We start from the raw sequence: 15,255 nt of genomic DNA, 5'->3' as shown, positions 1-15,255 counted from the left end.
AGGGCTGCAACAGCACTTGGCCAGACACGCTGCAGGCACAATGCGCTTGGAGGCAGGAGGCTGGGCCAGACAACTCAGAGACAAAGAGCCAGTTTCGGGGTTCTGCTTTCCAGAACCTGCTTCCACCACCACTCCATGCCTCCAAGCCTCCTCCTGCACGTTGGCTCAGCAGACACATTAACAAATATGTCTACAGGCCTGGCTTGTATTTCAGTACTCTCCCTCTGTGGTCTCACGGATCTCCTTACACGGTCCCTGTCTTCCCCTTGCTAGAAAGCTCTTCTCTTGGCCTCATCCCATGCCTGAATGAACGCTGGCAGATCCGAAATCTTTGGAAGCTTATTAGCTTTCCCTAAAAACCTTCCACTTATTTTCAAGCCATGAAAACACATTTCTCTGCCTTTCTTGTCAAAGGCTGTCCAGGAACATTTTTTACTCTCCAAAGGTCACACACAACTATACGTTGGTTAGGGACAGCATGGATTTTCAACAGCCCAAGAAAACAGGATTTAAAACATACTTTCCCGAGAGAGTAAGATCCCATAAAGGAACCAAAACAGCTGTAGAGATGAGGTACAAATCTTCCAACAGCCCTTTGGGGGGTGTTGCCGGCTTTGAATTAGTTTTTAGGAATAGACTCATGGGAATGCCAATCCGAGGCAGGATGCTTTCCTATTTGTTTCTGCATCCTCCGTGCTCAGCCCAGTGGCCAGTGCAAAGCAGGAGCCCAAAATTTGCTGGTTGAATTATTAGATACAGATTTCTCCATCCTGGGTCTTTTTTTTTTTTTAACCTTTATATGATGTACTTCTCCCCACATTTAATATTGGGTATGACAAAATCCACACCTGACTGTTTTAGTGTTCCGTTATGTTCAAATTACATTATAAAGTAGAAGAAGGAAAAAGACCATAGTCTGCTTTAAGATAAAAGAAACAGTTTTTGTAAGAAAAACTAAAGTTTTTTAAAAAGGTAAAATAAATTTCAGGACCTAGATAACAAAGAATTTACTGGGAAAGGAATACTGATAAAAGAACAGTGAAGAGGTAAGGGAATCAGCAGCTGGTTCATTAGAGTAACCTCCCAAATTACAGGGAAGGACAATTACAGGCGACAGAACGCAGCATGGAGTTTCCCATGCCTGGGCCATCTCTACTAAGCTTAGCAAAAAAAAGAACAAATATGAAGGGGCTTGTCTAATTCTATGAGATAGAAAAGGGTGAAATATTAGGGATAATATAGCAATTGATTTTTTTTCCTGGAAAGGTCAAATGCAATCGGCAGAAGAAGAGGGCTTGGAGTGGGGGTTCTTTGGGAGATGGAGCAAGGCTTCTGGGGCCAAAGTCCAAAGGACAAGGGGGCATGGAGGAGACGGACGGCTCCACTGGAGGAGACATTTGCATTACTCACTAAACAATTTCCTCAGCAATAACTTATTGATCAGGAAGACCAGCACAATGTGAATTAGTGAATTTAGGGAAGGACTAAGAAGAAATAGACCATCCCCAATGCACATGCTGAATTCTGTTGAGCGGGCCCCATTCTGTCTGTGGCAGGTGAGGTGGAATCGATCACCTCTCACGACTTCTTCCAGCCACTTTCTCTGTGTCACAGACCTGAACAGAATAGGTGGTTATGTGTGTATGCCAAAGAAGTGATTTTGTTTGGGACTTGTGCATGGAATTTAGTAGAACAGAGGCAGAATTTTCCTAACACTTAATTTTCATATGCCTCCAAAATAACATATTTCTGGTGGGAAGTAAAGTTCGAATTGGAGGCATTTGTAGTAAATAAAATCATCGGCAGGAACTAAAACCTGCCGTTTTTAGCATTCTTTGGGTTTCTGCACAAGTTTAGGAGGCTGGGACTTCACTAGCAATGCACTGAGTGTAGCTCAGGTTTACTCACAGGTAGAGAAAAAAAGGGCTTCTGCAGCCTCCAGTCCCCAAAGCAGCCCTTCTCTATCTGGCTGGCTGATATCTCAAATTCTATCATAAGAAATACCTCCTTTTGGTATTTAGTCTTTATTCTTTGTTAAAATTCAAACTTCCTCTAGAAAGGACAGAAAAGAGATTCACAAAGCCTTATGAGTATGTGCATCTGAGTGTCCATGCACTTGATAAATTCTGTCTTTAAGAGAAAGTTGGGGAAAGCAACATCCCCAATTTCCCAGAAGAATAATAACCCATGGAATGATGGTAGGGTTCGGGATTCCTCATGCCAAATTGATTCGATGCCCCCAGACAGACCCAGGTCCTACTCATGATGGGAATTTCAGTGGAACAGAATATCCCTTCCTTGGAATGAGTTATGGTTAATGATGACATGGGAAAAATATTTGGACTCTTGCTATGCGTAATTAAGTATTCAGGAAACTGTCATTATTTCTTTGTAATTGTTAGTTAATCTTTGTAAAAGGTCCTGAAGGGTAGAAACATCTTTTGTTTTTCTGATTCTCTTTTACAGGCATACATTGTACACAGGTAATTACTCTGTGTACAGAATGAACAAGAGCTTACATGAATGAAGGAATAAAGGATATAATAACAGTCTGAGTTTCCATAACTGCCTGGCACCTATAAAACCTTACTGACAGGGCCTGTGGAAGGTCTTCATTGATGTGAAAAGATAAGGTATGAACTGGGAGTGCTGGTGGAAAGGTATGGCACACGTGTTGTTTTCTACTTTCTCTTGTGTGCGACTAATAGGTGTGGATCAGAGAACTGTAAAACTTTTCAGCAAAAAGAAACAGCTACTGTGACACCCCTATTTTAGAAGTGAGGAAGCCAAAACTGACAGAACAGGTGACTTGCTCAAGGCCCCGAGTGCTCAGTAGCTGTGCTAAGGACAGAGACCCAGGCCTCCTGACTCCCAGGCTGGTCTTTTGGGTTTTTAAGACAGAGTCTCGTTCTGTCACTCAGGCTAGAGTGCAGTGGTGTCATCATGGCTCACTGCAACCTCAAGCTCCTGGGCTCAAGTGATCTTTCCTGCCTCAGCCTCCTGAGTAGCTGGGACTACAGGCATGTGCCACCATGCCCAGCTAATTTTTCTATTTTTTTGTAGAGATGGGGTCTCACTGTTGCTCAGGCTGGTCTCCAACACCTGGCTTCAAGTAAATCTTCCAGCCTCAGCCTCCCAGATTCTAGGATTACAGGTGTGAGCCACTGCACCCAGCCTCTGACCGCTTTTACACCTGCATTATAGTCACAATGAAGCCTTATTTACCAACACCTGTGTACAGATCAATACCTTGAAATGCTGAACCTCTGCTCTCACTCTGTAAAGTACCCGCAGTCTAAGAATGTGGCCATGAGGAGATGACATCGTTGCAAAGCAACTTACAGTTCTTGGTGCCATAACTAGAGATAGAAGTTCAAGGATTGGCTTTACTATCTGATCTGACGGTTTGATTTCTACAGGTGCAAACCCATGCTGCCTCATGATGAATCAAACCACACCAAAGGACTGGTATCTGGTTTGATCTGATTCTGGTGAGCAAATGCAGTACTCTGACCTGGCTCTCAGAATGCTCTCTCAGCATCAGATGACAGATTTTCTCTTATTGCATTTGATAAATTTAATAAACCCTGCATTTCATATATAAAGTCCTTTGAGACAATAAACAGCACCTGCAGCTTATCTCCTACCACAGACACTGAAAAAGCCATTTCTTCTTGTTGAGTGTGTGTGCAGCATAGTATTTCATGTGTTCATACACAGGCCTCATACGAGGGCCACTGCACAAATGGAAACATGAAAGGGCCAGGAAGCTCTTTAGTTTTACAGACCACATGTGCATCGGTCATTTTCTAATACTTAAGAATGGACTGGAATTTCTGAAAGAAACCTAAGGGAACATCTTTGTTCACCCCCCCCATTTTAGAGATGTGGATAAATGAGAAATGATGTGACTTGCTCAAGGTCAAACAGCGAAGTCACCAGGCCTCAGATGAGAGCCAGGCCCATGGGCTCCTGTGCCAGTGCTCTTTCTCCGTGTCCTCTCTAGTCTAGCCCACAATGAAACTGCCTGGCCAGCTCCTCTCTCCGGCTGGTGACTCAGAAAGTCTGGGTTTCACACAGTTTGCTTCCAAGCATGGTCTGAAATAAGAAGACGTGACCAGAGAGAGGAAAGCTGGATGGGCAAGAGGACAGGAAAGGAAGTGGCCAAATGAAGCTAAGTTCCTGTCCTGCTACAGTTCATCAGTTCTATTTGTAGCTTGAAAGGCCAGCTAAGGAAATTGAGCAGGAATCTCCATGAGCTATTATTTTTTAAAAATTGGAACTGCAAAAGCTTATTCTCTTGACTGTTTTCTACAATATTGTGTGCCTCTGCAGAGATGGGGGAGCCAAGAAAGCCTTGTCAAGAGAATCTATTTGAATTTTGGGGGTGGGCCATTCACTTTCTTCTCTCACAGTACAAGGAGCTTAGCTGATGGTATAAAAACAGAAACTGTATTTCCAATAAGAAAACAGAACAGTGTATACTGAAACTCATTTTGAAACGTCAGAATATGATGGAGCTTGATGGTACATAACCAGGTCTGCGAAATGTCTATATAATCACAAGTATGCTACATTTGATAAATTCATCTGGGACAGTAATAAGCATCTCAGAAACTCCTGCTTCTGGCCATAAAGTTTATGCCAACATGGTCCAAAAAATAGTTCCCCAGATGACTCATTTTTAAATCCCCTAGTTTTTATACATATATATGTAAATGCACAGATAAGTTTCTGAAGGGATTCATGATTCCCCCTGGAGAGAATGGATTAGACACTTTTGTGTGGAGGTGGATATCACTTTATATTCCTGTACTATTTTTTAATGGGTACACATTCATGTATTTCTAGTGTAATTTTCAAAACTTTTTTCTTTTTGATGCCAAAAGTATTTAATTAGGTTCTCCTAAATATTTAACTAAAATCAAAAGCTTGTGTATCAGATTTTCTTAATTTTAGAAACTTTAAAATATAAATAAAAAAAATTTACTTCTGGCTAACACACTGATCATCCATGGAAAGGATGCTGGTCTAGGAGTTGGGTGATCAACCCGCTAAAACCTAGCTGTGTCATTTAACCTAAAGGTTCTCTGTTTATTGATTTGTAAAATGAGGTGGTTGGATTAAGGTAATTTCTTTGATTTTACGTTCCCTCTGGGTAAATGGGGCAGCCAATCTGAATTAGAAGAAGTATTACTTTCCAACATTAAGATAAACTGAGTATTTCCAAGTTATCCTTGCCATTTTGTTTAAGACTGTAGAAGCCTCCTTTATAAATTAGCAGAACCCTAAGAGTACTGTGATGTTTGGGTTGCTTTTTCAGTATCCCCTTTGGAGTCTCAAGCCTTGCAATGTACTAAGTCCAGCAAGCATGTTTAGAGCTACATTGGTTTGATGTGTTTTGTATCATTTTATCACAAAGTTACTGAAATCAATTCCATGCTAATCCTATGCTTTGTTTCATTTTTTTAGCTATGTTTTAAAAAATTTTAATCCTCTCATTGAATGCACAGCTGGAGTTGAGGTAACTTTTTGCTCTTTTTGAGAGGGGGGTAAGATAAAAAGCTACTGTTCGAGGCCTACCAGCTTCTAAGGCACAACCAAAAGACCACATAAAGCAATTAGCTCATATTCTAAAACTGCAACTATAGAAACCTGTTAGAGACCTTTGAAATTCCCATTTCAAGGACATATTCTAACGTCTGAGGCTTAGCTGTGAGAAGAACTGTTAAATCTTTCTGGAGTAGCTGGACCCACTCATGTTCTGATCATGCTGGTGTCCCGTTTGGGAGACAGAAGTCCAGGCACATGGCCTTATTTACTACTCAGGAATGAGACTGAGTTTTCTGCCTGGAAAGGTGGGGAGGGGTGGAGGGTGAAGAAGCCTGTGGCAGAAAGTCAGTTCAAGGAAACAGAGGGTCTGAGGTATGGAGCTGCGGACAGATTCATCCTTATTACCAGGCAATAAGGATGAGTTAGAGCCTCGGAAAACCATAAAGTGAAAAAAGTAGCTGGTGTTGTTTCAGTCCTGACCAAGAACAAATTTAAACCAGAGAGATTTAGTGATATGTAACTGCCTCTATCACTCCCATCCTCCAGCCAGAGGTGACACCCTGAGGGGTCTCCTAAAGGCTTTGGTATTCGTTCCTAGAATCTTCCCATAAGTTTGAGGTTCCATCTGAGCCAAGAGGACACCTGAGAGGAAATGAGTGCTCGTGCTCGGGACAGCCAAGAAGACACCTGCTTTAGTGAGCAGACAACTCACTTCTACTGAGCACAAAGTACCCCAATGGATGCTCTTAAAACAGCACCCAAAAGCCCACTGTTAAGTTGTTCTACGATGGCCCAATACTTTCCCTCTGAGCACTGCTTGTATCTCCTAACAGACTAGCAAACTGTTTGACAGTATAGAAATAAACTTTATCTTGTCCCCTTCTGTATGATTGTAATTCCACATTAAAGTGGAATTGTATTTTTCCCTGTATTTACAAAATAGGCCACATCAAATGTTCTCATAGTTTTCTATATTTCTTTTTTAATATGACATTTTCTTCATATCACAGCTTTTGCACTTGCTTGATAATATGGTATAATCATATTAATTCCTGTACTTATTTCAGGGACAAATGAGAAACTGAATGAGATTTTTAACATTAAAGCAAATTTGCTATGTTTTTAATTCAATCTTGAGCTTAAAAATGAAGTTTGTACTTATGTAAACAGTAAGATGAATGCCTAGATTTTAGTAAAAATAGTAGTAAAAAAATCTAATTAAAAGATAAGTACATGAGGATTTAATCTCTTCAATTTAAAATCCCTTAGCTTGGATCCCTCATTAGAAGGGCTCCACAAAAACAAGCTGTAAACATCCTCAGTAATTAAACACGAATATATGATCTATGAATAAACTTGGCCCTCAGGCCATATATGCTTAAATATACAAAATTACATTTGTACTTGATTCTCTCCTGTTATTAGCTCCATCCTCCAGTGAAATGCATGTGTGTGTGCAATTGTCTTATTCCTATACCTCCACCATGGATCATATTAAAAAATGCTTCTTTCCATAAACTGTGAAGGATTAATTGATAAGCCACAGGGAACTTACACTACAACATCCTTACCAATTAATAATGTTGTTGACTTGGTTTATGAGGACTGAATTATTCATCAGAATCTTTTTTACATTATGTCATTGCAAGCTAAGAGTTAAGAGATGTCAGGGCACCTACAGGATAGTGATGAAGAAACAGGATAATTTTACTTATAAACGAATCACCTCAATTTAATCCCTGTCCTTCCCGTACTCAATAATGGGAGCTTTAATCTTAAGCCCCATCGTTTTTGAACATGAAGAGTATTCATGAACACCCAGAATGGTCTAAATTAAGCTGTAATTCTGTGAGGTAGGGAAATAAAACTGGTTTGGGAATCAGAAAACATGGGTCTTTGTTCTACTTTTGCCACTAACTATGATTGTGACCTTTGGCAAGGTACTTTACCTCTCAAGGATTGTTTCTATTAATTACAAAATGATGGCTTGGATTAGTGAAGGGTTAAGATTTCTTTCGGCTACAAAATTTCATTAGGATTCTATAATATTTGGTTAGAAAGTGCAAAGATGACAGCTGGTCTATTTGGAAGCATGCTAGAAATAAAAACAAAAGAAAATATCATTTGCAATATTCAGGTAAGTGATGTGTATTACTCCCCCTACCCCCAGGCCTTTTTGGGTTTGGTATATAAAATTTTGATCACTTAAAATAGCTGCAATTTATGATTAGAACAATTATCTGCTGGAGGGGTAAGCAGATACAAATGAAATACAGGGAACTCACCTCCTCTCATATATTCTAAAAACAAGAATTGGTGCCTGGCACAATGTAAGAATTTTTAATCACTACCCATTTGGGATGTTTTCAACTAATCAGTCATTTAGGGAATACTTTTAAAGTGTTATTCTTTACTTTGTGTTAAAAATGGAATTAAGCCAGGCACAGTATTGTGCACCTGTAGTCCCAGTTGCTTGGGAGGTTCAGGTGAAAGGCTGCATGAACCCCAGAGCTGGAGGTCCAGACTGGGTAACACAGCAAGACCCTGTCTCTCTTAAAAAAACGTTGCATTAGGCATGATTAAAATGTTCTAATCAGAAGTCTTAAAGAATTTTATACAGCAATATCCTCAAACACAACAGTTCTGACTAAAATCAAATACTTGATAATTCTTCCCTCTCTTTTCCATCTTCTCTCTAAACAGAAAGGGGTGGTGGTTATTTTAGCATCTGGGTCATGGTCTGATAGCCTTAGTGGCTAGTTTCCGATCATCTTCCAGAACTCTGCCTTCCTTCTATTTCACTTTTATTTTAGAGGAATGACACAGTTAATTGGAACTCAGCCTGGCTTTCATGGGTTTTCTTTAGCAAGTTCCTTAGTTCCTCCAGTTCTTGCTGCTAAATGAACAGGGTGGTTATAAAGGGAGATGACTTGAAGATGACTGAAGACAGATGTTACATTTGAGGGGTTTCTTACTTCCCTAGTCTCACAATCTAGGGTCTTAGAAGATGCAGGCAGTACTGGAGTCCTCCTCCAGGACCGAGGTGAGAGAATGTATAGCCTCGCACCTACTAAGTGGGAGGGCGAGGCACCTGGTGTGCGCCAGTGTGTGATCCTCGCACACGCGTGGGATAACTGGAATTAGGTGCTGACCAGCTTTCCTTAAACATACTTTACACCTTGGCCAACTGCAGCTGGCTTGCACTCTGTCTAGAAAAAGACAAATGAAATCAATATTTAGCAGACAACGAAGATACAATTTCAAGTGAGGAAAAAGGAGAGAGGGCTGAAGGAAGCTGAGGATGATAAAGGTAAAGTATTATAACATTCTTGACTTTTTGGGAAAATGTTTGGTCTTTCTGTGGGAGGGAATACTCCCACTGCAGCATATCTTATGTCATAGTGAAATGTGTGTCTGAGAGCTGTCCAATGAGTAACTGTTATAATACTTTTTAAAAAGCTATCATCCGCAGAAAGAAAACAGGTACTGGCAAAATGCTGCCCCCTCAAATATGCTGACTCCACATAGAACTGATCATTTTACAACCTAAACTGAAATACAAGGATGTAATTTAGAAATCACAGATTTGAAGGTTTCAATGTTATAAATTGTTTTTCAAACAAAGGTCATTTAATACGATCTAACCCTGGTAAATAATAGTTGGCTCTAGACTTTACATCTCGTGCCACCACATTTAGGCAGAAGACACTGTATGTTCTGTGCGATTTGTCATTTTACTTTTAACAAAGTGCTAAATTCTAATGAAATTACACTTTTCATACGATATTTACTGCAACCATATTAAACATTTAGTCACCCTTAATATAATTAGTTAAGGGCCTAGCAGATGAAATTGTATTTCACGGAAACAAGGGTAAGTTGAGAGGGAGACACAGTGCTCTGCAGTCCCTGGAAAGCACTCGATCACCATAAGAAAGATGGCCAAAGGCTTCTGACCTGATTAAAAATAAGGAGTCATATAAGAAATGGCTTTATTAGAAAAAAATGTAGTGTACACGTGGCTAATTTCTATCATCAATATACCTCTTGGCTATTTTATAATTAAAATCCGATACAGGGTTTGAACTTCTTTAGAAGTTAGTGGCATTTATTCCTATTCTGATATGTGACTTAGGGCAGGGGTTATTTTCTTGTGATAGAAACCCTTTTTTTCTTTTCATAATTACAAGTAATCAGTAGTTTAGCACTGGCACAAAACATAGAGGGCATTACTTAGGTAGTGCTTTACGTGTAAGACGTCATACTTCCAACCCCAGAATCAGGCACAGATACGTCACTTGTAGAGTTTTAAAATCCCCTATCACCACTCAAGTCCCCCATTATTATTACCTAGTGGTAATTAAATTAATGTGGTAATCTGTAACCTAACAAAACCTCTGAATGAAGTTTCTTTCTTCTCCTTTTTTTCCCGTTAGATGTGCAACTCCAAGCAAATGTGCAGTGTGCAGCATTGATTTCCAGCCTCCTTTTAAACTCCTTCAAGTCTGTGCTATTAAACTGAGACAACCACATCAAGATAGAGTCTGTCATAGGATTCCCTGAAGCACAGAATGAGGAGGAGACTGAGCAAACACGACCCGGGAAGGCACCAGTTGAACCAAGACAACTCTGCAAGACAAAAACATGCAGTTTTAAACATTCATGTAGCACCAGCAGAACACCACCTGTGTGCCAGAAGGAATCTGCTCTGCATTCAAAAGCACTTATAATAAATGCGCCCTGCAAGGCCTAGAAACTGGCTTTCAATAAATAGCGACAATCTGGAAACTAAGTGATGTGTGTAATATATTACAGGGCCTCCACGTGGAATATTTTTAATCAATATAGTTAATAACTTTTCATCAATTTAATCCACCTTGACTTTGGCTCCAAAATAAATCTATTATTTCAGACAAAAAAATTGATCACCTTTAAATGTTTGTTAATTATTTTTTAAGTGTCCTCTATCACCATCACTCTCATCCCTGTTTAGATATCTAATAGATCAAAAAGGCAAATAAGAAAATCACCTAAATTTTGAGATAACACTTTTATATGTTTTGGATAGAAATATCTATTTCTTAGCAAAAACATTAAGTAGAAATTATTGTAAAACAGATTAGAAAATACATAGAAAAATAAAATAAAACATTAAAAAAATCAATCATATCTCTACCCCCTGAGAGACCACAGTGAATACTTTGGCTTATTTCTTTCTAGTCTTTTTTCCCACTAGCATGAATAGTTATATATGATACCAATTACTGGAAACCTATAGGAATCATCTAAACAGGCAATTCTGTTGTTATTTGATTTAATGTATTAAGAATACACTTCTTCAAAAATGTTCTCATGAATTCAGGACTCTCCAACAGGACAATCCTGGGCCACTTGCTACCAACACACACCGTCCAACTATGGCTGCCTCTACCTGCTCCCTCAAGCTCCAGGGACCCTTGAGCTGTGCATCTGCTCAGCCATCCTCTACCCCAATCCTGTCCTCCAGTCAATCCGCGGGCTTTGAAGTGAATAGCTCCTTGGCATAAAAAGGTTGGTGGAGGTGGTAGGGACAATTTCTCTAGTTTAATATGCATTGAGCAGTTTCAATAAAACAAACAAACAAAAAAACCAAACAAAAGAAGGAAACAAGTTCCCTGGTGCCTTTTTTTCCTTGTCACTAGTACGGGTTTTTAAGTTTTCCTTTGTACGTCTACAAAATGCTAATACTGCCTTAATCTTCAAAAGTCATCCTAAAGATTTCCACATTGCTGCTTTAGTTTAATCCATAATTCATATGGCTAAAAGAGCAATTTATGCTCAGAAATGGAAATCAAGAAACTAACCAGGAAGAAAAGGTCTTATAAGACCTTATACCTTTTTTCTGTAATATGGTCACAAAAGCAGCCTCCCCACCTCTCAATTACTACATCTTACAAGTCAGACATGCTATTCTATGTGTAACAATGTGTAACAAAGATACACATTTCAATGATATTTTTATGCAAAGCTGTTTTCTGTGCTTTGCTTGGACTGAAGCTGTGACCTCTGGGATCTTGTCTTTATTGATATTCCTTGAAATGACACACTAGGCATTTTCTGCTTTTATATTAACCATACAACCCCTGGATTTCTGATGATAATTCTCTTAGGCAAAAATAAGCAGTAAAAAAATAGGAAAAAAGGCAGTAAAATACAGACAATAGTATACTGTTTGTATTAAAAAAGAGCACTTTGACTTTAAGGCCAAATTTGAAGCAATAGATAAAAGGAAGTATGGTACTTGACAACATGGTTTATAACAATGACATTTTCTAAATCTTAGAGACTATTTTATGGGGAGCTAGAGCAACTTGTAGCAGTAATCAACTTGTCCTTGCTCTCCTTAAACTGAGAAATTTGTGAAATATTGCCAAAACAGACCGTTTATTTCAGAGTTATTATTAGAGCTGTAAAATTATTCCTTCTACCTGGGTTCTGATGAAATCTCTAAAAATGCCCCATAATTGCTCTTCAGCATCACAATTTGTTGATTAGTTTTTACTGCATGCCTCTCTCTGAAAAGTCAAGTCCACTCTCAGTAAATTCACTCGGCTCAATCAACTGCACGTGTTCTTTGAAATTATTTGCTTCCTCCGAAAGCAAAAGTTCAGAGACAGGGAAACCTCTACATTTTCCGGCTGAAACCATTCACATACAACATAGCTTAGGTGCTCTAATAAGCAGGAAATGGCTTGCTTAAAAATCTAAATTGACTTAGCAGTGGCAAAGTCAATAGCTGTCCTTTCTGAGCCTGATGTCACATGACAGACGAAAAGAATCAAGATCCAGTGCAATTTTCATATTCTTATCCTTTGTCTCTCTTAAAGTGAGCACAGTTTTCTAACATTCCTTCCCTTTGCCTTTCACTGGAGGAATTATCAATCCACATTTGAAGGCAGGGCTCCACAATCCACCCCATACTTCTGCTGTTCTCTACTGTCTACTGCGAGGCAGTACTCTCTCTGCCAATTTGCAGTTTAGACAGGGGCTCTATTTCACTCAATGAAGTGGGCTCTGCACCAAATGCTGATGCTGTAGGGACTGCACAGATGGGGATTTTGCTTATCCTCTTATCTTTTTCCTCCAGAAGCACTGTTATACTTTTCACCTCATCTTTCCCTTCAATGACACCACGTTTTCAGTTTCTACCACCTAGAAGTACTTGTCTGTTTCCAGCTACCACTCTCCAGAACCAACTTTCTGCTTTCTCTTATGGTAATTTAACAAGATCATCTCCATTCTCAGTCAAGGAGAAGAGATGGCTGACACCACGATTCTCCAGGCTGATGCCCTGCTCTCTTCATTCCACATTAAATTACCCAGTAGATCTTACCATCATTCTATTGTTTTACTTCTTAGACATAAAATTACTCTTCACTAGTCCACATTGAACCTGCTCTTTGTTTTCTTAGTAACCATTAGTCAATACTTCCCACCTCAGCAAGGCCCCCGCTACCCCCCTCCCTTTTTTTTTTTTAAGAGACACGGTCTTGCTCTGTTGCCCAGGCTGGAATACAGTGGCACAATCATAGCTCACTGCAGTCTTGAACTGCTGGGCTCAAGAAATCCTCCTGCCTCAGCCTTCCTAGTAGCTGGGACTATGGGGCACACACCAACATGCCTGGCTATTTAAAACATTTTTTTGTAGAGACAGGGTCTCACTATGTTGCCCAGGCTGGTCCTGAACTCCTGGACTCAAATGATCCTCCCACCTTGGCCTCCCAAAGTGCTAGGATCATAGTGAGCCACCACGCCTTGCCCCTGAATCTTTTGAGCATCAGTGCAGCCTCAAATTCATGGTCAGCCACTTTAAAATGAAAGGACTGAGGTATAAATCACGCTTTTAGCCAAAACCTGCTGCAAAGCTCTAGAACAAAAAATAACAGATAATATAAACTTTAGAATATAATATATGTTACAGAGCACATAAAGGATATAACAGCATTCTCAAATTGATTTTTTATGAAGTTATTAGCATAAAGCATCACTGTGCTACCTTAACTCGCTGAGATGCTCAAAGCAAACATAGGAAGCAACTCAGATTTATAAATATGCTTATATTAAGGAACAAGTAACAACTTGTCTTTTGGAAGTAACTTTGAAAAATCTAAGTCAGAAAAACCTGGAGACACTTCTGACATGGTTCCCAGTACTCAAAGCAGAATTAAAACAGGGTGTGGAGCCCTGGTGACCTAGGTCTCCAAATAAGCCAGTGATGTTCGTTATAGGAGCCTGAATGACATTCACCCTCAATGACAGCAACGACCCTAATGCGCAGGCAAATGACCAGTGAAGCCTATCTTGCTAGGCAAGGCATTCTAATGTGGTCATTTTGGGGTTAGTCTGTGTAGCCCAGAAAAATTATCTGATATAGTCACCTATTAGATAGCACATTGGGGAGGGTGGGGAACATTAGTTAGCAAATTTAGTACTTCCTTGAGAAGTGACTTAACAAACCACAGATCTTTATGATGATTAAAAATCAGGCCTTCTTATCATGTAACTAATAGTTGTATTTTGACATATAACCTGCTGGGTTTTTAAAATTACTGAATTATGACATTTGAACAATTTAATGTAAGAGAATTCAACTTATCATTTAAAATGTTTACAGTACTAGGCTGCAGAACTCAAAGTTATTTTTAGGAAACAGCTTTACAGAATTTTCTGATTTGCAATTTATGTATTATCATATCTTAGTCCATAAAGAATATGGATCTCTGCTGCAGGACTTTTAGGGCAAAATCAATTAATCATATGTGAAAAGAATTTCAACACAGATTTCATGGTTCTAGTAACTTTAGCCTTAGAGAGATGTAGTGTATGTTTGTGTGTATTCATTATACACACCCACAAATCAACAAATAAAAGTATTTCCTTAAAAATAGAATCCTAGATTTTTAAATTCATAATATCAATGAGCTAATTATCTAGAAGAAAACAAACATACTGCCAGCTATGCCCTGGACTAGGCTCTTCCATATGTATCTTCTCATAAACTGTCTAAAATGCCAAAATTTAATGAGACTTTTTTCCTAAAAATCATCTTGGTGGGTTAAGATTAATTATTAGCTAAAGTTTCATTTTTTTTCACAACAGTCACTGAGTTTAGGTAGAAACTTTAACATATATACAGACATGTATATAAACATGTGATCAGAAACCAACCAAAAAGAAGGAAGCTTTTCCCCCCAGCTAGATAAATACTTGATTACATCAGTGAGATAAAAATTGGCAGAAATGGTGCTAAGTGCTTCTGCTGCGTATGCCAAAGAAATAAAAATATCTGCTTCTATCTGGTCACTATGAATTTGCAAAATGAGTGTGCACTGACTCATGGCAGTTCCAGTTAATTTACACCAGACACCAATCTCTGTTGAACAAATCAAAACTGCAGCCAGACTTAGGAGAATGACAGATACTCTACTGGCCAAGCAAAATGAGGCTGAGCTCTTCCGTAGAAAGATAGTTTAGGGTAGTTAACTGTTACTCGTATCTTCCCTGTTTTAAACAGATCAATAAATACGTGTTTGTTATACACTAGAGACCATAAGTAAGACATTTATTGAGGGATAACATTATCTGGAATCTACTGTTGTTTTTAAATACTGGGAGGACACAGCTATTTCTAGTTGAAAGGAAAAACCACACTCTGCTAGGCTG

General features: G+C 39.1%; 1 protein-coding gene across 1 annotated transcript in view; it reads right to left on the bottom strand.

The window, feature by feature from the left end:
• Nucleotides 1-9,621: 9,621 nt before the first annotated feature.
• Nucleotides 9,622-15,255, bottom strand: part of SLC49A4 (solute carrier family 49 member 4) — a 70,286-nt gene continuing 64,652 nt past the window's right edge. Inside the window, exon 9 of the mRNA XM_069472705.1 lies at nucleotides 9,622-10,182. Coding sequence (XP_069328806.1) covers nucleotides 10,067-10,182 — 116 coding nt within the window. The 3' untranslated portion in view covers nucleotides 9,622-10,066. The remainder of the gene's footprint in view (nucleotides 10,183-15,255) is intronic.

This window comes from Eulemur rufifrons, chromosome 7 (assembly GCF_041146395.1).
Source record: "Eulemur rufifrons isolate Redbay chromosome 7, OSU_ERuf_1, whole genome shotgun sequence".
Taxonomy (NCBI): Eukaryota; Metazoa; Chordata; class Mammalia; order Primates; family Lemuridae; genus Eulemur; species Eulemur rufifrons.
The sequence above is the reverse complement of the archived record's forward strand: the minus strand, read 5'-3'. Positions and strand labels throughout refer to the sequence as shown.